Source organism: Nomascus leucogenys, chromosome 3 (assembly GCF_006542625.1).
Source record: "Nomascus leucogenys isolate Asia chromosome 3, Asia_NLE_v1, whole genome shotgun sequence".
Lineage (NCBI taxonomy): Eukaryota > Metazoa > Chordata > Mammalia > Primates > Hylobatidae > Nomascus > Nomascus leucogenys.
The window spans coordinates 36,388,656-36,413,566 of NC_044383.1; the positions used below are offsets into that span (position 1 = coordinate 36,388,656).

At 41.8% G+C, this 24,911-nt stretch overlaps 1 protein-coding gene across 1 annotated transcript in view; it reads left to right on the forward strand.

Annotated features, from left to right (window-relative positions):
• Window positions 1-20,237, forward strand: part of ARHGAP19 (Rho GTPase activating protein 19) — a 69,401-nt gene extending 49,164 nt beyond the window's left edge. The window contains exons 9-12 of the mRNA XM_003255276.2: window positions 6,807-6,905; window positions 12,237-12,347; window positions 12,899-12,977; window positions 16,291-20,237. Coding sequence (XP_003255324.2) covers window positions 6,807-6,905; window positions 12,237-12,347; window positions 12,899-12,977; window positions 16,291-16,301 — 300 coding nt within the window. The 3' untranslated portion in view covers window positions 16,302-20,237. The remainder of the gene's footprint in view (window positions 1-6,806; window positions 6,906-12,236; window positions 12,348-12,898; window positions 12,978-16,290) is intronic.
• Window positions 20,238-24,911: the final 4,674 nt, after the last annotated feature.

Sequence of the window (24,911 nt, forward strand, 5' to 3'; positions counted from 1 at the left end):
GCACTCCAGCCTGGGCAACAAGAGCAAAACCCCGTCTCAAAAAAAAAAAAAAAAAAAAAAAGAACACTGATACTTAAAGATAAGAAAGAAAAAGACATTTTGCACTTTTTAGAAAAACAGAAAATTACAGAGAAGGATAAGAAGAAAGCAAATCACTCTTCCTGCCAATGTTTACACTGTGGGCATTTCTTTTGGTCTTTTTCCTCTGGGTATCTTCTTACATAGTTAGGATCATACCATGTACTTTAAAGTGTTTTCCTTTTTTCACTAAACATTACAGTCTAAGCATTTCTTATGCATGCATGCAGACTCCTTCTATACATTTTATTTTATTTTATTTTTATTTTTTTGAGACAAAGTCTCGCTCTGTTGCCCAGGCTGGAGTACAATGGCGCGATCTCGGCTCACTGCCACCTCTGTCTCCTGGGTTCAAGCAATTCTCCTCCCTCAGCCTGCTGAATAGCTAGGACTACATGCATGTGCCGCCACCACGCCTGACTAATTTTTGCATTTTTAGTAGAGATGGAGTTTCACCATGTTGGCCAGGCTGGTCTTGAACTCCTGACCTCAAGTGATCCACCTGTCTCGGCCTCCCAAAGTGCTGGGATTACAGGTGTGAGCCACCACACCTGGCCATCCTTCCATATGTTTTAAATACTGCTGTATCTTTCTTTTTTTTTAAGACGGAGTCTCGCTCTGTAATCCCAGCTGCTCAGGAGGTTGAGGCAGGAGAATTGCTTGAACCCAGGAGGTAGAGGTTGTGGTGAGCTCTGTTGCCCAGGCTGCAGTGTAGATGTAAGGGCTCAGATATGATTTTAAGTAAAAGATCATATTTGAGTATAGTGGCTCGATCTCAGCTCACTGCAACCTCTGCCTCCTGGGTTCAAGCAATTCTCCTGCTTCAGCCTCCCGAGTAGCTGGGATTACAGGCATGCGCCACCAAACCCAGATGGGGTTTCACCATGTTGGTCAGGCTGTTCTTGAACTCCTGACCTCAGATGGTACACCTGCCTCGGCCTCCCAAAGTTCTGGGATTATAGGCGCAAGCCACTGCACCCAGCCTGATGTATCTTTTTGAAGAAACTATAATTTTATTGTATTCTAATTTTTTCTCCGTGATTATAAAAATTATACATGCTCACTATAGAAACATTGAAACCCACAGAAGTGTGTAAAGAAGAACATAAAAATCACCTATGCACATCCAGAGGTAACCACTGATAACATTTTAGAGTATTTCCTCCTAGTGTTTCCCTCCATGAATATATGTTTCACATTGTTTTCTTTTACTTAAGATCATATTTGAGCCCTTACATCTGGGCCAAAAGAAAAAATCATAATGTATAATGTTTTATATTCTACCCTTTTCATTTAACTTTATATTACAAACATTTCTTATGTTATTAAAAGGCTATGAACATTTTAAGTGTTTATATGATATTCTTTTTTTTTTTTTTTTTTTGAGGCAGAGTTCCGCTCTGTCGCCTAGGCTGGAGTGCAGTGGCGCGATCTCACCTGACTGCAGCCTCTGCCTCCTGGGCTCAAGCAATTCTCCTGCCTCAGCCTCCCGAGTAACTGAGATTACAGTGGAGCACCACCGTGCCTGGCTAATTTTTGTATTTTTAGTAGAGACGGGATTATACCATGTTGGCCAGGCTGGTCTTGAACTCCTGGCCTCAGGTGATCCGCCTGCCTTGGGCTCCCAAAGTGCTGGGATTACAGGCATGAGTCATCATGCCCAACCTTAAATGTTTATATAATATTCTATTCTATATAACCAAACTTATACATAATTTGCCTACTACTGGACATATTTGGGAATTAGGTTTTTAGGAAATTTTTGTTCGTAAGTATTTTCATTGCAGATTATTTTCTAGAAGTGGCATGATAAATGAATATATATATATTTTTGGCTGCTACATGCACTAGGTCCCTTTTAATAGATAAGTTCCTCTTTTTCTCCCTTTCTTCTTTTTTTTTCCCCTTAAAACATTGCCAGTTTGTTTGAATAAACTTTAAAATAAAAACTGGGTAAGTACCCTTTACCCAATTCCCCCTAATATTAACATTATAAAAACTAAGAAATTAACATTAGTACAGGGCCAGGCAGGGTGGCTCATGGTTGTAATCCCAGCACTTTGGGAGGCTGAGGCAGGCCGATCATCTGAGGTCGGGAGTTCGAGACCAGCCTGACCAACATGGAGAAACCCCATCTCTACTAAAAATACAAAATTAGCCAGGCATGGTGGCTCAGGCCTGTAATCCCAGCACTCGGGAGGCTGAGGCAGGAGAATCACTTGAACCAGGGAGGCAGAGGTTGCCGTGAGCCGAGGTCATGCCATTGCACTCCAGCCTGGGCAACAAGAGTGAAACTCATGTCAACAAAACAAAACAAAACAAAATTAGTACATTACTTACTAACATTACAGAGTTTGCTTTTTTTTTTCCCCTAATATCCTTTTTTTTGCTCCAGGATCCAATCCAGGGTGCCACACTACATTTAGACACACACACACACACACACACACAGACACACACACTCACTCTCTCTCTCTCTCTCTCTGTCTCTCTCTCTCTCTCTCTCTCACTCCCTTTTTCTTGTTTTTCTTTTTGTTTTTTTTTTGAGACGGAGTCTCGCTCTGTCATCAGGCTGGAGTGCAGTGGCACGATCTCTGATCTCGGCTCACTGCAATCTCTGCCTCCTGGGTGCAAGCGAGTCCCCTGCCTCAGCCTCCAGAGTAGCTGGGACTACAGGCGCGCCACCGTGCCCGGCTAATTTTTTTTTGTATTTCAGTAGAGACGAGGTTTCACCATGTTGCCCAGGATGGTCTCGATCTCCTGACCTTGTGATCCCCCCACCTTGGCCTCCCAAAGTGTTGGGATTACAGGCGTGAGCCACCGCGCCTGGCCCACTCCCTTTTTTTTTTATAGTCATGTGTCACTTGATGATTGGGATATGTTCTAACAAATGTGTTTTTAGGTGATTTCATTGTTGTGTGAACATCATAGAGTGTACTTACATAAACCTAGGTGGCGTAGCTTAGTACACACCTAGGCTGTATGGTGTAGCCTGTTGCTTCTGGGCTACAAACCTGTATAGGATGTTACTGTACTGAGTACTGTAGGCAATTGTAACAATGGTAAGTATTTGTATATCTAAACAAAGGAAAGGTACAGTAAAAATACAGTATAAAAGATAAAAAATAGTACACCTGTATAGGGCAGTTACCATGAATGGAGCTTGCAGGATTGGAAGTTACTCTAGGTGTGTCAGTGAGTGGTGAGTGAATATGAAGACCTAGGACATTGCTGACACGACTGTAGACCACTGTACACTTAGGCTAGACTAAATTTATAAAATTTTTTTCTTCAATAATTAATTACCTTTAGCTTACTGTAACTTTTTTACTTTACAGACTTAAAACTTTTTTAACTTTCTGGCTCTTGTAATAACACTTAGCTTAAAACACAAAAACACTGTGCATTGGTACAAAATATTTTCTGTATATCTTTATGCTATAAGCATTTTTCTATTTTAAAAACTTTTAATTTTTTTTGTAAATTTTAAAACTTTTTAATTAAAAATTAAGACACAGGCTGGGCGTGGTAGCTCACTCCTGTAATCCCAGCACTTTGGGAGGCCAAAGTGGGAGGATTGCTTTAGGCCTGTAGTTCGAGACCACCCTGGGCAGCATTGAACTTGTATCCACAAAATATTTAAAAAATTAACTGGGCTTGTTAGTGTGTGCCTGTAGTCATAGCTACTCAGGAGGCCTCAGCCTCAGCCTCAGCCTCAGCAGGATGAATCACTTGAGCCCAGGAGTTTGGGGCTGCACTGAGCTATGATCCCCACCACTGAACTCCAGCCTGGGCAATAGAGAGAGACCCCGTCTCTAAAAAATAAAAAAAACCCAAAACTGAAGACGCAAATATACACATTAACCTAGGCCTACACAAGATCATTAATATCACCGTCTTCTGCCTCTACATATTATTCCACTAGAAGGTCTTCAGAGGCAGTATCACTCATGGAGCTGTCATCTCCTATGATAACAATGCCTTTTTCTAGAAGACCTCCTGAAAGACCTGCCCGAGGCTGTTTTATAGTTAACTTTTAAAAAAAAAATAAGTAGGAGTGCACTCTAAAATAATGGTAAAAGGTATGAATGATGATAAAAGTGTAGTGTAGTAAATACATAAACCAGTAACGTTTATTATTGTTGTTTTGTTTTTGTTTGTTTTGGAGATACAGTCTTGCTCTGTCGCCCAGGCTGGAGTGCAAATGACGCGAAGCTGGCTCACTGCAACCTCTGCCTCCCAGATTCAAGCGATTCTCCTGCCTCAGCCTCCCGAGTAGATGGGATTACAGGCGCCCACCACCACACCCAGCTAATTTTTGTATTTTTAGTGGAGATGAGGTTTCACCCTGTTGGCCAGGCTGATCTTGAACTCCTGGTCTCAAGTGTTCCACCTGTCTTGGCCTCCTAAAGTGTTGGGATTACAGGCGTGAGCTGCCATGTCTAGCCCATTTATTATCATTATCAAGAATTATGTACTATATATAATGGTATGTACTAGAATTTTATACAGCTAGCAGCACAGTAGGTCTGTTTATTCCAGCATCACTGCAGTCACTTGAGTAACACATTGTGCTGTGATGTTAGGACAGCAGTGATGTCATGAGGTGACAGGAATTTTTCACCTCCATTATAATCTGATGGGACCTACTGTCATATACATGGTCTGTCATTGACCAAAATGTCATTATGCGGTGCATGATTGTATTTGAACCTTATTTGTGGAAGAAACTATATTGTTTTCCATTTCCATAGACTGAGTTTTTTTTTTTTTTCTTTTGAGACAAGGTCTATCTCTGTTGCCTAGACTGGAATGACATGATCTCAGCTCACTGCAACCTCTGCCTCCTGGGTTCAAGCCATCCTCCCACTTCAGCCTCCTGAGTAGCCGGGACTACAGGCGTGTGCCACCATGCCTGGCTAATTTTTGTATTTTTTGTAGAGACAGGGTTTTGCTATGTTGCCCAGGCTGGTCATGAACTCTTGAGCTCAGGTGATCTGCTGCTGGCTTTGGCCTCCCAAAGTGCTGAGATTACAGGCATGAGTCACCGTGCTTGGCCTATATTCTGGATTTTAATGATTACATTCCTGTGATGTTATTCAACATGTTTCACAGTCCTCTGTTCATGCTATAAACTGGTAGTTAGATCTATTTCTAGAGGCTTGATCTGATTCTAATTCAGTTTTTCAGGCTAAGAACACTTTATATGTGGTGTATTTTTTTTTTTTTTTTTTTTTTTTCTGAGTCTGTTGCCCAGGCTGGAGTGCAGTGGCACAATCATGGCTCACAGCAGCCTCGACCTCCCTGGGCTCAGGTGATCATGATCCTCCCACTGCAGCCTCCCAAGTAGCTGAGACTGCAGATGTACACCACCATGCCCGGCTAATTTTTTGTATTTTTAGTGGTGTGTGCTTTTTAATATGCATTTTAAAAAGGCTCTGGATACACCTTGCTAAATACCTTCCTAGAACATTTTGCCAGTTAACACTCCCCCGAGTTGAATGTGAGAGAATTTACCTTATTGTACCCTTGCCAGCGTCAGGAACGATGCATTTTTACCTGTCCCAATTTATTCAGGAGGGATACTTACTAGCTAAGCTCTTTAGATGTGGCTAATTTTTCTGCCTGCCGAGATAATTAACTTTGAGAACCTCTTGGTACTTTTATGTAAAAGTAATTTTTTAACCTCCAGAACTTGAACTGATAAAATTTCCAAATTTTTACAATTCCGAAATTTTAAAAGTATAGTTAGAAAAGACAGAAGAGGCTGGGTGTGGTGGCTTACGCCTGTAATCCTAGCACTTTGGTAGGCCGAGGTGGGCGGATCACTTGAGGTCAGGAGTTCGAGATCAGCCTGGCCAACACAGTGAAAGCCCATCTCTACTAAAAATAGAAAAAATTAGCTGGGTGTGGTGGCGGGCACCTGTAATCCCAGCTACTTGCGACGCTGAGGCATGAGAATTGCTTGAACCTGGGAGGCGGAGGTTGCAGTGAGCCGAGATTGTGCCACTGCACTCCAGCCTGGCAACAGAGTGAGACTCTGTCTCCAATAACAACAACAACAACATCATCAACAACCAGGAAAGGCAGAAGAGTAGAAGAATTAAATGCTATATTATTATTACTTTTTAAGTGGGAAATGAATGGCTAATCAAAGTATTGAATAAGATTATTCAATGCATTGGGTCTTCTCGTTTTCCACTTTAGATACCTCCAGAGAGCTGATGTTGATAGCATTGACAAGTCTGCATTCTGATGTATTTCCTCTGACGATATTGTTGGCAGGCAGTCATGATAGATGTCCATTTAAAGAGTTTTAGTAACTTAAAAAAATTCTGTATGCAATTTATGTTAAATTAGGGACTGTTTTAGACTGTGCCAGTAACTGTGTGGTTCCAAGATGCTTTGTTGCAAAAAAGTCTTGGTTAGCAGCTGGGGATTGTGGATAAATTTCATCAGCTCTCCAAGTCTCAGTTTTTTTGTCTGTAAAATACGGACAGTAATTCCACATTCAAGGAATGTGGCGTGCAGAGCTCCTCAGACCAGTTGAATCCACTTCTTTTGGCATCATCATTTCTGACTTTGTGATGGCTTTTTGACCTCCTAATCCATCTATGCGCAGACTCGGTTTTTCCTGGACTTTTATTTACACTTAGCTATTAGTTGTCACAGAATGCTGTGTCTTGATGGGAAAATATTTATAAAATATTCTCTATGTTTTCTTTTAGTTTAATAAGCAATCATTGACCCAGACACCAGGGCGAGAACCTTCTACTTCCCAGGTACAAAAGAGGGCTCGTTCGCGCTCCTTCAGTGGGCTTATTAAGGTAGGTATCCTGGGCTGTCGTTTTCAGCATTGATTTTTAGGAAATGTAACAATGTGATTTTTCTTATGCATAAAAAGTTTTCTTCTGTTTTTTGGGGACCCTATAAAGGGCTAGTTTATAAGGGGGTAAAGACAAAACGTTGAAAAGCTTTTATATTGCAAAGCACTTTGCCGTGTTTCACATCAGAGAAGGGGCTCTGTGATTTGAGGAGGAGTAGAAGTAAGGGTCCTTCCTTTTCTTCTGGGGCTGAGGACAGAGTCTGCATTCCTGAGCAGTGTAAGAGGCCTCTTTTATTTTCTGATCTGCTTCGAGTTACACACTTCTTTATGCAATTTGGTAAACCCGTGGAGAAGTGAGGAAGTTGAGACAGACTAGGGAAACTGTTAGAAAACTGTATTTTCGAATAGGCTAGTGAGTTTTGATACCCCAAATTTTTGTGAGCTTAATATTTTTAACAGTTGTTGTACTTTCTTCCATGTATCAAATTCAGTAAAAATCTTGTTTTTAAAACAAATACAAAATATGCTTCTATGTTATTGCTGCTATCACCATGTTTGCAGATTAAATTTATAAGTCTTGACTATTGGAACTTGTAGTGAAGGAATATTGCCATCAGGTGGCAGTAGATAACTTGATCATGGGGTTCAAATTTCCATGCATGAACTAAGGCAAGGTTTTGGTTAACTAGGAGAGAGAGATTAGTACTATACACTGCTTTTCTTTTCTATTTTTCTTTTTTGGAAGAGATTGCTGCCCCAAAAGCACTGAGTATCCTTTTTTTTTTTTTTTTTTTTTTTAATTTTTAGTTCTGGGTACATGTGCAGGATGTGCAGGTTTGTTATATAGGTAAATGTGTGCCATGGTGGTTTGCTGCACCTGTCAACCCATCACCTAGGTATGAAGCCCAGCATGCATTAGCTATTTTTATTTTTAAAATTTTTTTTGAGACAGAGTCTCGCTGTTGTCGCCCAGGCTGGAGTGCAATGACACGGTCTCGGCTCACTGCAACCTCCCCACCTTGGGTTCAAGCGATTCTCCTGCCTCAGCTTCCCAAGTAGCTAGGATTACAGGTGCCCGCCACCATGCCCAGCTAATTTTTGCCTTTTTAATAGAGAGGGGGTTTCACCATGTTGGCCAGGCTGGCCTGGAACTCCTGACCTCAGGTGATTCGCCCGCCTCAGCCTCCCAAATTGCTGGGATTATAGGCATAAGCCATTTCGTCTGGCCAGCTACTTTTCTTAATACTCTCCCTTCCCGCACTCCACCCCCCAACAGGCCCCAGTGTGTGTTGTTCCCCTCCCTGTGTCCATGTGTTCTCATTGTTTAGCTCCCACTTTTTTTTTTTAGATGGAGTCTTTCTCTGTCACCCAGGCTGGAGTGCAGTGGCTTGATTTCGGCTCACTACAGCCTCCGCCTCCTGGTTTCAAGCCATTTTCCTGCCTCAGCCTCCCAAGTAGCTGGGACTACAGGTGTGCACCACCATGCCCAGCTCATTTTTGTATATTCAGTAGAGAGGGGGTTTCACCATGTTGGCCAGGCTGGTCTTGAACTCTTGACCTCAAGTGATACACCTGCCTCGGCCTTCCAAAGTGCTGGGATTATAGGCATGAGCCACTGCACCCGGCCAACTCCTACTCATAAGTGAGAACATGTGGTGTTTGGTTTTCTGTTCCTGTGTTAGTTTGCTGAGGATAATGGCTTCCTTTTATTTTTATTTTTGGTGTTTTGCCCTGCTTTTCTTTTAAAAATTACTTTGTTATTAAGATATATAATTCCAGCAACATAGGGAGCTCTTTGCTTAAAATTTAAAATTTTTGCCCTAAAAATAAATAACTTGCAATATTTATTTATTTATTTATTTTTGAGACAGAGTCTTGCTCTGTTGCCCAGGCTGAAGTACAAGTGGCACCATCATGGCTTATTGCAGCCTTGATCTGCTGGGTGCTCAGCGATCCTCCTACTTCAGCCTCCCAAGTAGCTGGGACCACAAGTGCATGCCATCATACCTGGCTGATTTTTAAATGTTTATAGAGATGGAGTCTTGCTGCGTTGCTGGTCTTTTTTTTTTTTGAGACAGAATCTCACTCCATGCCTCAGGCTGGAGTGCAGTGGCGTGATCTCAGCTCACTGCAACCTCCATCTCTGGGGTTCAAGCGGTTCTTCCACCTCAGCCTCCCTAGTAGCTGGGATTACAGGCGCCCACCACCCTGCCAGGCTAATATTTTGTATTTTTAGTAGGGATGGGGTTTCACCATGTTGGCCAGCCTGGTCTTGAACTCCTGGCGTGAGGTAATCTGCCCGCTTCGGCCTCCCAAAGTGCTGAGACTACAGGCATGAGCCACCATGCCCAGCCTGTGTCGCTGGTCTTGAATTTCTGGGCTCAAGCGATCCTCCTGCTTTGGCCCCCTGAAGTGCTGGGATTACAGATGTGAGTCACTGTGTCTGTAATTTTTTTTTTTTTTTAAGGTACAACTGTTAGCGTTTACAAATTCATCTTACTGTAATTTTGGTCCTGGTTATAATTTATAGCTATCTAGAATTCAGTCTCAATCCTGACCTCCTGGGGCCAGTAGCTTCTAGGACATTAGGCTTACTTGACATCAAAATTTCCTTTGCCATCTACAGAGTGAAAAGGCACCCCCTGGATTGGGAGAAAATATTTGCAAATCATATATATGATTAGGGGTTAATATCCATAATAACCTAAAGAACTCCTATAACTCAACACAGCAAAAACAACCTCATTAAAAAGTGGGCAAAGGCTGGCCACAGTGGCTCACGCCTGTAATCCCAGCACTTTGGGAGGCTGAGGTGGGCAGATCATGAGGTCAGGAGATTAAGACCATTCTGGCTAACACGGTGAAACTCCATCTCTATTAAAAATACAAAAAATTAGCCGGGCATGTTGGCACGTGCCTGTAGTCCCAGCTACTCAGGAGGCTGAGACAGGAGAATCGTTTGAACCCAGGAGGCAGAGGTTGCAGTGAGCCGAGATTGCGCCACTGTACTCCAGGCTGGGCAACAGAGCGAGACTCCATCTCAAAAACAACAACAACAAAAAAAATAGTGAGCAAAGGGCTTAAATAGACATTTCTCCAGAGAAGATGTACAGATGGCCAAGAAACACATAAAAAGATGTTCAACATCACTAATCATTAGGGAAATGTAAATCAAAACCACAATTAGATACCACTTGACACCCACTAGGATGGCTATTATAAAAAAAAAAAAAACAGAAAATAACAAATGTTGATGAGGATGTAGAGAAATTGGAACCCCTATGCACTGTTGATAGGAATGTAAAATGGAGCAGCCACTGTGGAAAACAGTATGGCAGTTCCTAAAAAATTTAAATAGAATGACCTTATGATCCAGCAGTGCTACTCCCGGTATATACCCAAAAGAATTGAAAGCAGGGTCTTGAGGCAATATTCATACACCCGTATTCATAGCAGCATTATTCACAAAAGCCAAAAGGCAGAAGCAACCCAACTGTCTATTGACCGATGAATGGATAACAAAACTTGGATATACAGATAATGGAACATTATTTGTCCTTAAAAAGGAAGGAAATTCTGACATATCCTACAACATGCATGAATCTTGAAGATATTATGCTAAGAGAAATAATCCAGTCATGAAAGGAAAAATACTGTATGATTCCACTGAGGTACCTGTGAGTCAAGTTCATAGAGACAAAGTAGAGAAGGTGGTTGGTTGTCAGGGGAGCTAACAGTATGAGGAGAATGGGGAGATATTATTTAATGGGTACAGTATTTCTGTTTGGGAGGATGAGAAAGTTCTGAAGATGGATGATGGTGATGGTTGCACAACACTATTAATATACTTAATACCACTGAACTGTATACTTAAAAATGGTTAAAATAGTAAATTTTATGTTTATTTTATCATTGTTAAAAAAAAAATCCCTTAGCTAGAATCCTAAAAGTGCATTTACCTGCTTAGACAGGGCTAGTGAAATGAACATCCTTAGTTTACTGTCGTTGTTTTCTTCTTATTTGGGAGAATCTGTCATTCCCTCTGACTTCCCTGTCATAGAGATGATTGATAATCAGAAAAGTTATAGTCAGATAAATGTTTCTCTATGTATTAGTCTTTTTTTTTTTTTTTTTTTTTTGTGAGACAGAGTCTCACTGTGTTGCACAGGCTAGAGTGCAATGGCATGATCTCAGCTCACTGCAACTTCCGCTTCCTGGGTTCAAGTGATTCTTATGCCTTGGCCTCCCAAGTAGCTGGGATTACAGGCATGCACCACCACGCCCACTTAATTTTTGTATTTTTAGTAGAGACAGTAATTCACCATGTTGGCCAGGCTGGTCAGAAACTCCTGGCCTCAAGCGATTCACCTCCCTCAGCCTCCCAAAGTGCTGAGATTACAGGTGTGAGCCACTGCTCCCGGCCTAAAATATTATTTCTGTGTTTTCCCTCAGCCTTATCAAGGTATAATTGACCATCTAGCCTGTCTCAATCCTTTTTTGGCTAGAGTTTTTTCCTCCAGAACTCTTCTCATGTAAATTATTTATTAAATCAGAATGTTCGGAATATTGCTGCTGATATTTATAATGTAGGGTTTAATGTTCTAGTTTTGATATGTTCTTTTTTTAGAATTCAAATTTATTCTCTAAGGGAAAAAAAGGAAGATTTCTCCAAAGATGGTAGAATTGTCACTGTTGGCAGTTACATAAATTACATCATCTTCTAAGCTGTTCAGAGACACAAGGGCTTTTAGTCTTGCTCTGAATGTCAGTATAGTCATGTGACCCCCTTAAGAAGGCCTCTGTCTTCTTGTGGCTATATTAGGAACTCTTATAGAATGTCTTCAAATGTTCCAGTCCTGTGTGAGTAAATGACGGAGGAAGAAGTGCCTTAGAGAAGAGCCAGCCTAACTATCCCTCAGTGGTGAATAGGGAGGAGAGACTTTTTAAATACTTGCCAGAGACAGCATGTCTTTGGGGAAAAAATTATATGATGAGTAACTGGTGTTTCTATATTGCGTGTAACTGGTCTCAGAGGCACACTGTAATTGACCTATATTGGCTTGTTTAAATCAACTATAAAGTTGCTTCTAACCTTTCAGCCCTTTTAAATGTGGAGAAAAAGTGATCACTTAAACAAAAGTAATGATTTTGGGTTTTTCTGGTAACATGGTTTGGCCTCTCTTGTATAAGATGGCCTGAGAGGGTCCATACAGGATTATCAGAATGCTGAGATTTTTTTAACCCAAGGACATTACAGTTTTGAAGGCTAGCGTAGCTCCACTATAGATACAGTAGGTGTTTATAAATCAAATGTTTTCTGTTCTTAAATCAGCGAAAGGTCCTGGGAAATCAGATGGTGTCAGAAAAGAAAAAGAAGAACCCTACTCCAGAATCTGTGGCCATTGGTGAATTGAAGGGGACCAGCAAAGAAAATAGGAACTTAGTAAGACACTGTTCTTTGGACTGTCTGTCTGTGTGTATATATTTGTAGAAAAGAGGAAAATTGATGTACTGTCGTCTGTTCTACTGTGTTTCTTTGGGCCATTCAAATGGCTTTTTCTCAATCCTTTCATTTATGCTACCTTCTTTCTGTTGGTTTTCATTGACTCATTCAACAAACACATTTTGAATTCAAGAATGATATCACTAGTCACAAGCAGATGAGTAGTTCATTAGTCACAAGCAGACAGTACAGTAGCTCCTTAAACAAGTGGTGGAGGAAGCAGTTAGTTCTTACTGGAAGATTCCACAGGTGACATTTGAGCCAGGCCTCCTAGGCTCTATATTACCTGTGGGGTGGTGCCTCAAGATATCCTAGGCATGCCTACTTCATTAAGCCAGCAGTAAATCAGTTAAGATTAATGAGATATAAATACATCAGTCTCAGAAAAACTCTTCACATTGAAATTGAACAAATAATTCATTTGTTAGTAAAGTCTGTCTATAGGAATGCTATTAGAACATTGAAACCACTGTACAATTTTCTTATTACAGTTATTTTCTGGCTCTCCAGCTGTCATGATGACACCAACAAGATTGAAGTGGTCTGAAAGGAAAAAAGAGGGGAAAAAAGGTACTAATTGTACTTACTTTCTGTTCTTACTAAATGTAATTCGTTTCTGCAACTAGTCAGTAGCATTTGTTTGAATTCCCAGGATAGTACATTTGTAGTCAGAAGTGACATAAAAATTACAAGGCCAGGTCCTTGCCCTTGAGTTCATTCACCAGATGGTTATTGAACCATTTACTCAGCATTGTCTTGGGTGCTAAGGGTAGAGCGGTGAACACAGACTCACATGATCCCTGTGTTCTTGGACAGACAGGACACATGGGGGAAAATACCTTAGGAATACTTGCGAAGCAAATTAAAAACAAGTGTAAATGAATTTGTGGAACCAAGTTCAACAGTGCTGGGAGTATGCTTATGGAATAGTTAGGTTCCTTTTCTGTGTAGGCCAGCCCTAATTAGTGAAGCTTTCTAGATCAACAGTTCGTGCCTAAGGATCCTGGAAGTCATATCATACAGCATATTTTGGGGGCTATTTAGGACAAAGAGGACTATTTAATGCTGGGACTGCTGATTGTCGCAGGCTCTTCTGGTAAAAGCCTGCTGTGCCTTCCTCTGAAGGAGCCAAGTGGGTCAATGGAAAGGCCGTGAGATTTGTGGTTAGTCCTGATGGGAGTTATCATTCCTCTGACCCAGGAAAACTACCCATTCTCTATGAATTCAAGTTTTATCCTCTGAAAATGAGGATAAAAGTTACATCTACTTCACAGATTTATTAATTTATTATGAGGCTCAATTGAAATAATGTTTTGGCAGCACATTGTCATTGTTAAATCATTAACAAGTGGTTATAGTTGTTACTGTAGAAAATGGGCTGAGGCCGGGCGCGGTGGCTCACGCTTGTAATCCCAGCACTTTGGGAGGCCGAGGCGGGCGGATCATGAGGTCAGGAGATCAAGACCATGGTGAAACCCCGTCTCTACTAAAAATACAAAAAAAAAAAATTATCCGGGCGTGGTGGCGGGCGCCTGTAGTCCCAGCTACTTGGAGAGGCTGAGGCGGGAGAATGGCATGAACCCGGGAGGCGGAGCTTGCAATGAGCCGAGACTGTGCCACTGCGCTCCAGCCTGGGCGACAGAGCGAGACTCCGTCTCAAAAAAAAAAAAAAAAAAGAAAATGGGCTGAAACCTCGTCTTGTTATATAAGGCTCATGTGGCAGCTGAAGTGAGTCTGGTTTGACATGATCGTTTTTTCACTGGGATATGAGCATAATTACTATTTGAGACATCAGCAATAAAAGAGATCAAAAGCCTAATCCTTATGGATAAATTCTTTTCTGGAAAATTAGATTTCAGTGTATTCTTCTTACTTATCCATGAATGAATTATCTAAACTCTCTTTTCTTTCCTCATTGCTTCTGTCTTCTAGGCTGGGCTGTCTAATTGAGACAAGATGGGTGTTTGAGTTTTTTGTCTAAATATTTCTGTATGTCCATGAATCAAAACCAAGCATAAGTTATTTTTGAAGGCTACATTGTTTTGTATCAGTTACAACTTTTGTTGCTTTCATTTTTGAAAGACATCTGGAAATAATATCTTTCTGTATTGATAGCTCTACCTTGGAAAGAAAGAAAGACATTTTTTAAAAACCAGTTTAATATTTCACCAATAAGCTTTAGAGCAGGGATTCTCGACCTTGTCATCTGTGGACTTCCTAAATGGTCTAATAAAGTTCCCGGTATTGTTGATGCAATCTTTTATGTAGGTACTTACGTGTATTTTTCTGGGGGAGAGAATATGTAGTTCTAATTAGATTCTGAAAAATGTTAGTAGTTCAGAGAAGTCGAGATAATGAATGACCCTCAATTGGATCGGGCAATGCCATTTTCACTTTACTCTCTCCTGGTCACTTCCTCTATCTGGAAATGCCTTCCTGGTGTTATGATGCTACATTATTCTCGTTCTTCTTCCTCTTTAATTCTTTTCCTTATCTGCAGTGGCTTACTGTTGTTTGCCTATTCCACTACTTCTTTATTTTTTTCAATGCTCTATCTTAAGTTCTGCTCTTAACTTCTGCTCATTTCTGCACTTGCTTCTCCTGCCTCTTTGCAGCTTGGAGTCTCCTTCCACTGCTTAGCTCTGCTCTCTGTATGATAACTACTTCCAGCCTGGCAACTCCAGGTCTAAACTCTCTTCAGACATTGGCAGTCTCCAAGCCCACAGATCCAGGTGCCTGCCATGTATTTCTTTTATACAACAATGAATACACAACCTCAGATTTTTTGATAGTGATGTTTATAATAAAAGTAACATATTCTTTGAAGAAGATAATGTAATTTTATTACTATGATCAATAACATAATCCAAAAAGACTTTTATTTAGTACAGGATTTCTCAACCTTGGCACACTACTGACATGTTGGTTCAGATAATGCTTTGTTGTAGGAGCTGCCATGTGCATTGCATGATGAGCAGCCTTCCTGGCCTCTACCCCATAGATACTGGGAGCATCCTTCCCCCAGTTGTGATAAGTAAAAGTGCTTCTAGGCATCGTGAAATGTCCCATGGTGGGTGAGGAGGCAAAGTCATCTCCACATGAGAACCACCGATTTAGCACCTACTTATTAATGGCCATTATTTTCAGTAGTCAAAATCTTACCCATTCTTCAAAGTCTAGCCTAAGTCTCACCTCCTCTTTGAAACTTTCTCTGGCTAACACAGCCAGATATAATACTTTTTCCTTTGAACTTATTAATGCTACAAAAATATTGACACCTAGTATGATTTACTGTATTTACTTTACATGTGTTGTCTTATCTGTAACTAGTTTCTCTTCTAGAAGACAAAGGTCAGACTTAGTGTATTTCTGTGTCCTTTACTTCTCTTCCTCCGAAAAATGACAGTGCCTTGTGCTGAGTCGGCTTTTAGTAAACATTGAGTGTTGAGAGGGGCTGTGGTGGTAGGAGCATGAGTTCTGCATTCAGTTGGGCTTGGGTCCCATTCCCAGTTTTGCTGCTTAATAGCTTATATATTAGTCCTCAGGCAAATGAACTGTGTAGGCTGCGGATTCTTCCTCTGTAAAATGGTAGGAGTAGTACCTCATATACCGGTTATTGTGAGGATAAATAATGTACATAAATAACTTAGAACAGCACAAAATATGCACTTACTGTTAGCTGTTATAGCCATTAAGATGATTTAATGAACAACATTATATCAGGCAGATGTTTATTTGGTAGAGTCACAAATTCTTAATTAAACTCATTAGCCCTCAGTTTGGAGAAAATATTAAGTGTAGACCCTGTAGCTTTTGAGTGGGATGTTTGCAAAAAGAAATATTTAAGAACATGTCTAACGCTCTTGTTTTTCCTTCAACCTAGGATTTCTCTGAAGGATCCAGAGTTGTCTCCTATGGTCCATGCAGAATTTTCTCTTTAGTGGGCCAGGTGTTATTCCTGCCCATAGCAAAGCTTGGACTTGCAGCTTGCTTGCTGCATTTTGAATTGTCAAAGCCAACTAATACCGTGACCCGACTGATACCTCTAATCCCACTCACTGGATGATGTTTGCAAGCTGTGCCTTCTGAGAGAGTGCTTAGGCTCTGTCTCTCCTTTTTAATATTATGGGGAAACCACTAACTATCCAGCCAGCTTATACAGCATAGTAAGGTGGGCTTCAGGGCTCGTTCAATGTGTTTAGGCAGATTCCACTTTTGAAAAAAATATGAAATGTGTGCTCAACTGCCAGTAAGTTTTTAAAAAGCACTGTCCCAGTGGATTGATGTTGTTTTTAATGGATATTTTGGGTTTTTCTCTGTTTTGATAGTGTTGGGTATTTGGTTGTTTTTGTTTGTTTATGTCTTTGTTTTAAAAGCCATGTTTTTGGATGGGCTCTAAGCAAGATGCCTTTCCCTCTTTCTCACTTTGAGCTTTGGGAAAACTCTTTATCTTATGAGGCTGTATTCCTCAATACCTAATTTGTGTCCAAAGAACTTATAGCTTTTCTGGACATTTTTGATTATTTCTTGGGTCTGACATCAGAATATTTGACCTGCAGTATTGAAAAAGGAGAATTCAGAATGATACAGTATTTTAACAAATCTTAATTATTAAACTCTTTTCCTTCCTTCCATTTCTCCCTCCCTTGTCCTTCTCTCTCTCTTTCCCTTTCCTCAGTGATGTGAAAATAATTGTGTTTTGCTGAACTTGTTACCTTCATTCAATTTCCTCTTGACTAAAACATCTCTGGTGCCAACGTAATACTTCTGAACCAAATCACTGTGACTCAAGGAAAGTCACAGCGTAATGGAAGTTTGCTAAAATATTTGTATGTGGGGGAAGCTCTGGAGTGTGCCTAGGAGGGGGCTGGCTGCCTTTATGTCCCAAGATGACTCTTTATGGGTGGGATTACATTGCACCCTCTGAGGGTGCAGGCTAGACCGTCTCCTGAGAGGAAGTTAGAATCAGAAAAAAGAAGCAAGCAGCAGCCTCTGCAGGGCTGACGGGATTTAAAGGAGAGAATGTTCTTATTTGGAAGCAGCTGTGGCTTGTTACCAATGTTCAAGGAGTGTTACTGTGCCACCCTCTCCTTGTCAGAAGGGACACAGGTGGTAATTTGGAGATGGGGCCAGAGCTTCTGGCTTTTGGATTTGGTGTGTTCACTTGTGTTGGATGGAGCAGTGGCATGGCTTTGACCTAGTATGAACTGGTGTCTGCCCAGAGAGCAGCATGTGGCAGGGGAGAATGCTCAGGTTTGTGCCTGGCTCTGTGGAGCTGTACAACCCTTCTCACCCTGTGGGTTGGAGCCGAGTCAGGTCACTATGGGGAAGCAGTTGCCCCACAAAATGTGGTTTGCTGACCTATTTCTAAATTGTTGAATGTGCTGCGCCATTGCTGAAATGAAAGATGACTCTGGGGGAGCAGAGTTTGGCCTTGTGCCCAGCTCAGCCCTCTCTGCCAGCCTTTCTGCTGCTTTTGCTGCTGTAACAGCAATAGTGGAGAAAAATGTAAAATTTGGTCTTCCAGCTTAATACAGTGTGAGCAATAGATGGTCAGGAAAACAAAACTGCTTCGAAGCCCCTTTCTCTAGAGCAGTTTTATGTCATTTTTAAAAACACAGATTAGCAAATTCGTTTGCGTAGGTTTCTATTAAATATTTGACTTTTTTTTTTCTTATTAAGAAAATGAAATCCCTTACACCAGATATCAGCTAATTCAAACAGAAAACCCTTTTGGTATCACCAAATTGAAATGGTATTCTTACTTAACTCTTCCTTCTTTCCTTTATTTGTTTAGACGTGCTTCATCCTGAAGTGGTGCTATGGTCTGTTAAACAGGGCTGGCATCAGGTAGACGGAGCAGAGTGGTGACCTGATAGCTCCTGTCATCGTGTTAGTTTTTGATTCTATTTAAGGGAAGTAGCTGAGATTTAGACGGATGTAGACGCTCTTTGGGTGAATGGAATCATAAGCAAGGGTTGTGTTCTGGGGTGAGGATCATGAGAGAGATATTTATCACATGCACATGCCTTTATATAGCTGGTCTCCTGGGGTAGTTTATGTGTGTTTTGTTTATTTATTGAATATGTTTTCCCTTGCTTTAGGGGTTTTATAGGTCATTTTTCTTAATAGAAGCTGTGATTGACTTAGAATCCAAATTTGAGGAGTAAGCAGCATAACCTTCTACCTTGTAATATGTAACTATTTAATCCTGTGGAATCTTATGGAAAACACAGAGAAAACCCCTTTTATCATTTGCCACAGAAGGCTGCTGTCTCCCTTCTGATTTGGTGGGCAGGTATTGTTTTTGAGCCAGTATTTAACTGAGTTTTTTAATCTATAAGCTTTTTTTGAATCTATTTCATTGTGTTTGTTTTTCATGTTGGAACAATCTCTTTGGAAGTGCCTCTTCTTGTGGCTTTTACAACTTCATTTCTTTCTTGGGTCACCTGTGATGGGCTTTGATGTGGTGTCAATTTGGGGCCTTGTGTTTGTGCCAGAGGGATACACATATTAAACTGTAGGCCACCTTCCTGGTCCAGACTGTACTGTGTGAACCCCACTGACTGAATTAGTGAGAACCATAGGCGTTAGAGTTTCTCATCTTTTATAGTGATAGACTTTTGCATTGGGACCAATGATTCTGGTGTGAAAAACCCTGCTGCAGCAGTGAAAGAGCATCAGGAGATACTGACTGTACCTCAGTGCCAAAATAGGAGCAGGTAACGAACCGTAAAAAAAGAGCAGGTAACGAATCGTAACCAAAACTACAGTTGATCCTCCACAAAGGAAAGCTCTTTACCCAGAATGTCCTTCCAGAGTCATTCAGGAAGGACAAGGGAACATCCTTGGGAAATGGGCTAGTGGAGGGCTGTTGACTGCAGTGACACCTGGGTGCTCTGGAGGTATCTGTTCTGTTGACCTGTAAGGAAGCAGTCGATCCTAGAGTGTCAGAACAGAGCCATTCTCTCCTCCTGAGTAGGAACGTCTCTGTTCAGCTTCCCTCACAGGAGCCTGTGTTAGCATGCAGTTGAAAATACTGCCTTCTAGGAGAACCTGTGGTCATTGGGAACGTGCCCCACAGTGACTGGCCATGCAACCGGGTGATTTTTAGGAATAGATGTCTCTAGACTCTGTCTCCTTTCCTACAAGGCCTCACACAGATGCTTGAGGCTAATGGCCCCCATTCTGAGGTCATTTTTGTGTAGAACTCCTTTCCCCAAGAGAGAGCCTTATCTCTGCCCTCCTTTGCCCTGAAGCCTTCAAATGGAAGACAGGATCTAGATCTAAACCTACATACTAGCATTTTGTGGGATTGTCTAGAATTGGGGAAGATTTGGGTTCCTAAGATGCACAAGCTTTTTACACCAGTGGTGATTAACTCAACTAAAACTCACTGTAGGAATTTAGCTTCTCTAGACAGCTAATGCCGAGATCTTCTACCAGTGTAGTTGACAGAAGCAGGCCAGCGAGGAGGTGTGGGACATAATAGCCTGAGTGCTTGCGTTACCATGGAGACTGGAGTGTGTGAGGCCACAGCCTGTGCTAAAGAGCCATGGAGCCCTCCCCTGGCCATGTCTGGGGACAGATAGAACCTGTTGGGGGAAATATTCCCTCACCCCAGGGTTCTTTCTGCAGAGTAGGGGTTGCCTTTGTCCTATCCCTGAGCTTGCTCAACAAGAGAAACAAGGTTTCTTAACTGTTTTATTTAAAGTTTTCATTCTTATTTGACTATATGTATGTAATTGTAAAGAAATGATCCTATGCATTGTCTTTCTTTTATATTCTTGTAATATTCTGAAATTAAAATTGTTTTGTTTCATATCCAGAGGCTTTGACTGGTCTATTAGTTCACATTTTGACTGTTGATGTTGAAGAGAGAGTTTTTCTCTTGTTCTGAGGAAAGTGAAGCCTCTAGAAAGGCTCTTCTTTGGCTTGTTTTTAGCTGGATGGGTGGGTTCAGGAGGAGCGGGGCTTTTGGCTGATAAGAAGTATGATTTGGAGCCTCCGGGATCCTGAGCTTCCTAATTTCCCATGGCTGAGTCTAGAATGCTTCACATAGATTTCAGTTTCTCACATAATTTTAATTTCTTCATTTAAAAATAAGGAGTGATGGTTACAATAACAGGAAAACCTAGATGAGATTTTCATTTGCGGCAGGAAGGTGTGTTTAGACAGCTCAGGTTGAAATGTTCCTGCTGCTATCTTAGTGGGCTTGGGCTGCTTTAACAGAACACCATAGACTCGGTGGCTTCTCAACATAAAAAATGTGCTTCTTACAGTTCTGCAGTCTGGGGAGTCAAAGAGCATGGCGCCAGCAGATTGGGTGTCTGCTGAGGGTGCACTCCCTGGTTCACAGCCGTCTTCACTGTAACCTCACATGGTGGAAGGGACGAGGGATCTCTCTGGGGCCTCTTTTAGAGAAGCACTAATCCTGTTCATGAGGGCCCTGCCAAAGACGCTCCCAAAGACCCCTCCTCCCAAAGACCCTACCTCCTAATATCATCACATTGGAGATTAGGTTTCAAAGTTAATTTGTGGAAATACAAACATTCAGTCTATAGCAGCTATTTTTTATTTTTTGAGACAGCATCTTACTCTGTCACCCAGGCTGGAGTGTAGCGGTGCGATCTTGGCTCACTGCAGCCTCCATCTCCCAGGCTCTGGTGATCCTCCCACCTCAGCCTCCCAAGTGGCTGGGGCTACAGGTGTGTGCCACCACACCCAGCTAATTTTTGTATTTTTTGTAGAGACGGGGTTTTGCCATCTTGGCCAGGCTGGTCTTGAACTCCTGGACTCAAGTGATACGCCCACCTCAGCCTCCCAAAGTGCTGGGATTACAGGCGTGAGCCACTGTGCCCAGCCTATGGCTGCAATTTATTAGGTATGAGACTTTGGATATGTCCCTGAATCTCCTGTCCCCTCATCTGTAAGGTGGGGAGAATGGTATACATCTCAATAACAAGGACTTCACACAGAGGATTTTAATCTAAGGTCTGTGGTTATGCTTCAGGACAATGGTTTGCCCCTGTAATTCTATGTAAAATTTTGTGTACATTTGCATTTTTCTAGGGGAGAGATTTCATAGCTTCTACAAGAATCTCAGAGGAACCCTTGACGATTAAAATACTGAGAATCACTAGCTTTACACAGTGCTGGCAGATGGCAATTAGTCATTAAAGGTTAATTCTCTTTCTCTCTGCCAAGGATAAATTTTATAATCAGCAGGTTATTGATGCTGACATAGCTACTTTGATGACAAAGGTGTTGTTTAAATCCTGAATAGAAATTAACACTCTACAGTTGTCTTTTTTTTTTGAGACGGAGTCTTGCTCTGTCGCCCAGGCTGGATGGAGTGCAGTGGCGCCTCGGCTCACTGCAAGCTCCGCCTCCCGGGTTCACGCCATTCTCCTGCCTCATCCTCTCCGAGTAGCTGGGACTACAGGCGCCTGCCACCATGCCCGGCTAATTTCTTTTTGTATTTTTAGTAGAGACGGGGTTTCACCGTGGTCTCGATCTCCTGACCTCGTGATCCGCCCGCCTCAGCCTCCCAAAGTGCTGGGATTACAAGCGTGAGCCACCACGCCCAGCCAGTTGTCTTTACTCTCTTACCTACCCACACACTCCTCTTTTGCCATGTTAGCTTCTGAGATGCTCTTCAGAACTACTTGTCCCTCGCTCCTCAGCCCCCAAGGACCAGCTTGTATTACTCACTGTGAAGAAAGGAACCAGGTCCTTGAAAATGAAGCATGGAGAGACTCTTAAAGTTACATATGGGAAACTGGGTGATGCCAAGAAAAGGGAGTGGCGGGGGCAAGAGGGACATTTTGAAAAACAGGAAGAGGACCAAAATGCTGAGAACTGCACTGAGCACACAATCATTAATCACTGAATTGTAGAAAGGACTGAAGAGGTAGACATGCATTAAATAGTGGAAAGAGGCTGGGCACAGTGGCTCACAACTGTAATCCCAGCACTTTGGGAGGCTGAGGCAGGTGGATCATCTGAGGTCAGGAGTTCGAGACCAGCCTGACCAACATGGTGAAACCCCATTTCTACTAAAAATACAAAAATTAGCTGGGTGTGGTGGCACACACCTGTAATCCCAGCCACTTGAGAGGCTGAGGCAGGAGAGTCGCTTGAACCCAGGAGGTGGAGGTTGCAGTGAGCCAAGATCGTGCCACTGCACTCCAGCCTGGGTAAAGACTCTGTCTCAAAAAAAAAAAAAAAAAAAAAAAAAAAAAAAATTGAAAAGGGAAGATAGAAAAACAGAAACGTGTAAAGAGTTTTCCTCTCCGTCCCCCTTCCTGGTGGGCTAGTTCCATTAGCTTTGCCTGCTATATGGGCTGCCCACTTTTTGTTCCTACCTGTATTCCTGATTTTGAGGGGTTCAGGGAATGGGAATGGTGAAGACCGCTGAACCCCAGGCCAGAGGGTATGGTGTAGAGGACATCATGCTTGCTGACATGCTTCAAGGCCCAGCCTCTTGATTTTCACCATAGAAAAAAAAAAAGAAAAATTGAAGTTAAGCAATGACCAAGTCTTGGTTCAAGTTGATCATTAATATCTAATCCTTTATCATCAGCATCCAGTGCCCAGAACCTGAGTGTTCTATCCTAGAATCGGGATTAGGGTGAGTAGCTGGGGCCACTGGTGTCATCCTAGCTCTCCTCTTTTATTCTCAGAAATAGGTTGTTTTTATTTTCAATGCCTTGGTATTGAGGAATGCTTAATTCAATTGAACCGTTCTGTGGGCAAAAGAGAAAAGAAACAGGCTGTCTAAAAATCATGAGCCCAAGGGGCAAAGAAACCAAAAAAGTAGGGCCAGTGGGCTAGAAAAGAGCTGTAATTCAAGCTAACAAGGTACGCAATTGACCCTCGAACAGTGCTGGGGTTAGAGGCGCCAACCCCCATGCAGTCAAAAATCCACATATAACTTTTGGCTTCCCCAAAACTTAACTGCTAATAGCCCTATGGATAACATAAAGTCAATTAATACATGCTTTGTATGTTACATGTATTTCATATAGTATTCTTATAATAGAGTAAGTTAGAGAAAAGAAAGTGTTAAGAAAATCCTAAGGAAGGGAAAAATAAATTTACTATTCATTAAGTGGAAGTGGATCATCATAAAGGCCTTCATCCTTATCATCGTCACATTGAGTAGGTTGAGGAGGAAGAGGAGGGGTTGGTTGGTCTTGCTATGTCAGGAGTGGCAGAGATGGAAGAAAATCTGCTTGTAAGTGGACCTGTGGAGTTCAAACCCATGTTTTTCAACGGTCCAGGGCATATATATATATATACATATATATATATACACACACACATACAGATACACACACACCAACCTTGGGGAAAATGTCAGTTTGTCAGTTTTCCACATGGACACAGCTGGGGCTCTCTTGACTCATGGCAATTGCAAATTTAAGGTTGCAGTTGAGGCTAGGCACTGTGGCTCACACCTGTAAACCCAGCACTTTGAGAGGCTGAGGCAGGCAGATCACTTGAGCTCAGGAGTTCGAGACCAACCTGGGCAACAAGGTGAAACCCTGTCTCTACTAAAAATACACACACACACACACATACACACAAAATAGCTGGGCGTGGTGGTGTGTGCCTGTGGTGCCAGCTACCTGGGAGGCTGAGGTGGAAGAATCACTTGGGCCCAGCAGGTGGAGGCTGCAGTGAGCCAAGATCATGCCACTGCACTCCAGCCTGGGTGACAGAGTGAGACCTTGTCTTAAAAAAAAAAAAAAAAAAAAAAAAGGTTGCAGTTGAGATCAGCTCAGAGGGGAAAATAATAGCCCTCAAGGGAAAAATGTGAATGTGAATATACATGGATATATTCTAAACATTATATCTAATTATAAAGAATGAATCACAAAATTAAGCATCTTAAATATAGGCATGAAAAAATAACCCTCAACCAGGAAGCTGCAGCTCTGTCAGATTGCATCATTTGAGAACCAAGAAAAGCAAGTTAGCATACTAAGCATGAGAGAAGCAGAGGTTATTCCTCTGATGCAGTTCAATATTACTTATTTCCTTCCTTCCCTCCTTTCTTTCATTCTTTTTTTTTTTTTTTTTTACAGATGGGGGTCTCGATATGTTACCCAGGCTGGAGACAGGAGTTCAGTGGTTATTCGGTGGCTAGTTCAGGTTCTGTGATCACACCCGTGAATAGCCACTTCTGGGCTCAAGTGATCCTCCCTTAGTCCCCTGAGTAGCTGGGACTACAGGCACACACCACCATGCCCAGCAATATTCTGTTCATTTTTATACCTGTGTGAAGGAAGGTCCTTGTATGAGCAGAAGATTCTATCCAGGGGACTGAAACTGTTGCAGTGGAAACACTATCCTTTTTAGAAAGTGGCCTTCTTTGGAAGACATATCCAACCTCAATCTCTCCCATTGGGGTTGTGTTGTATTTGGTGAGCTAGGAAGTTTCAACCTAAAAGCAAACATCAGTTCCATTAAAAAAACTCATTTGTGTTTTATTTGCTC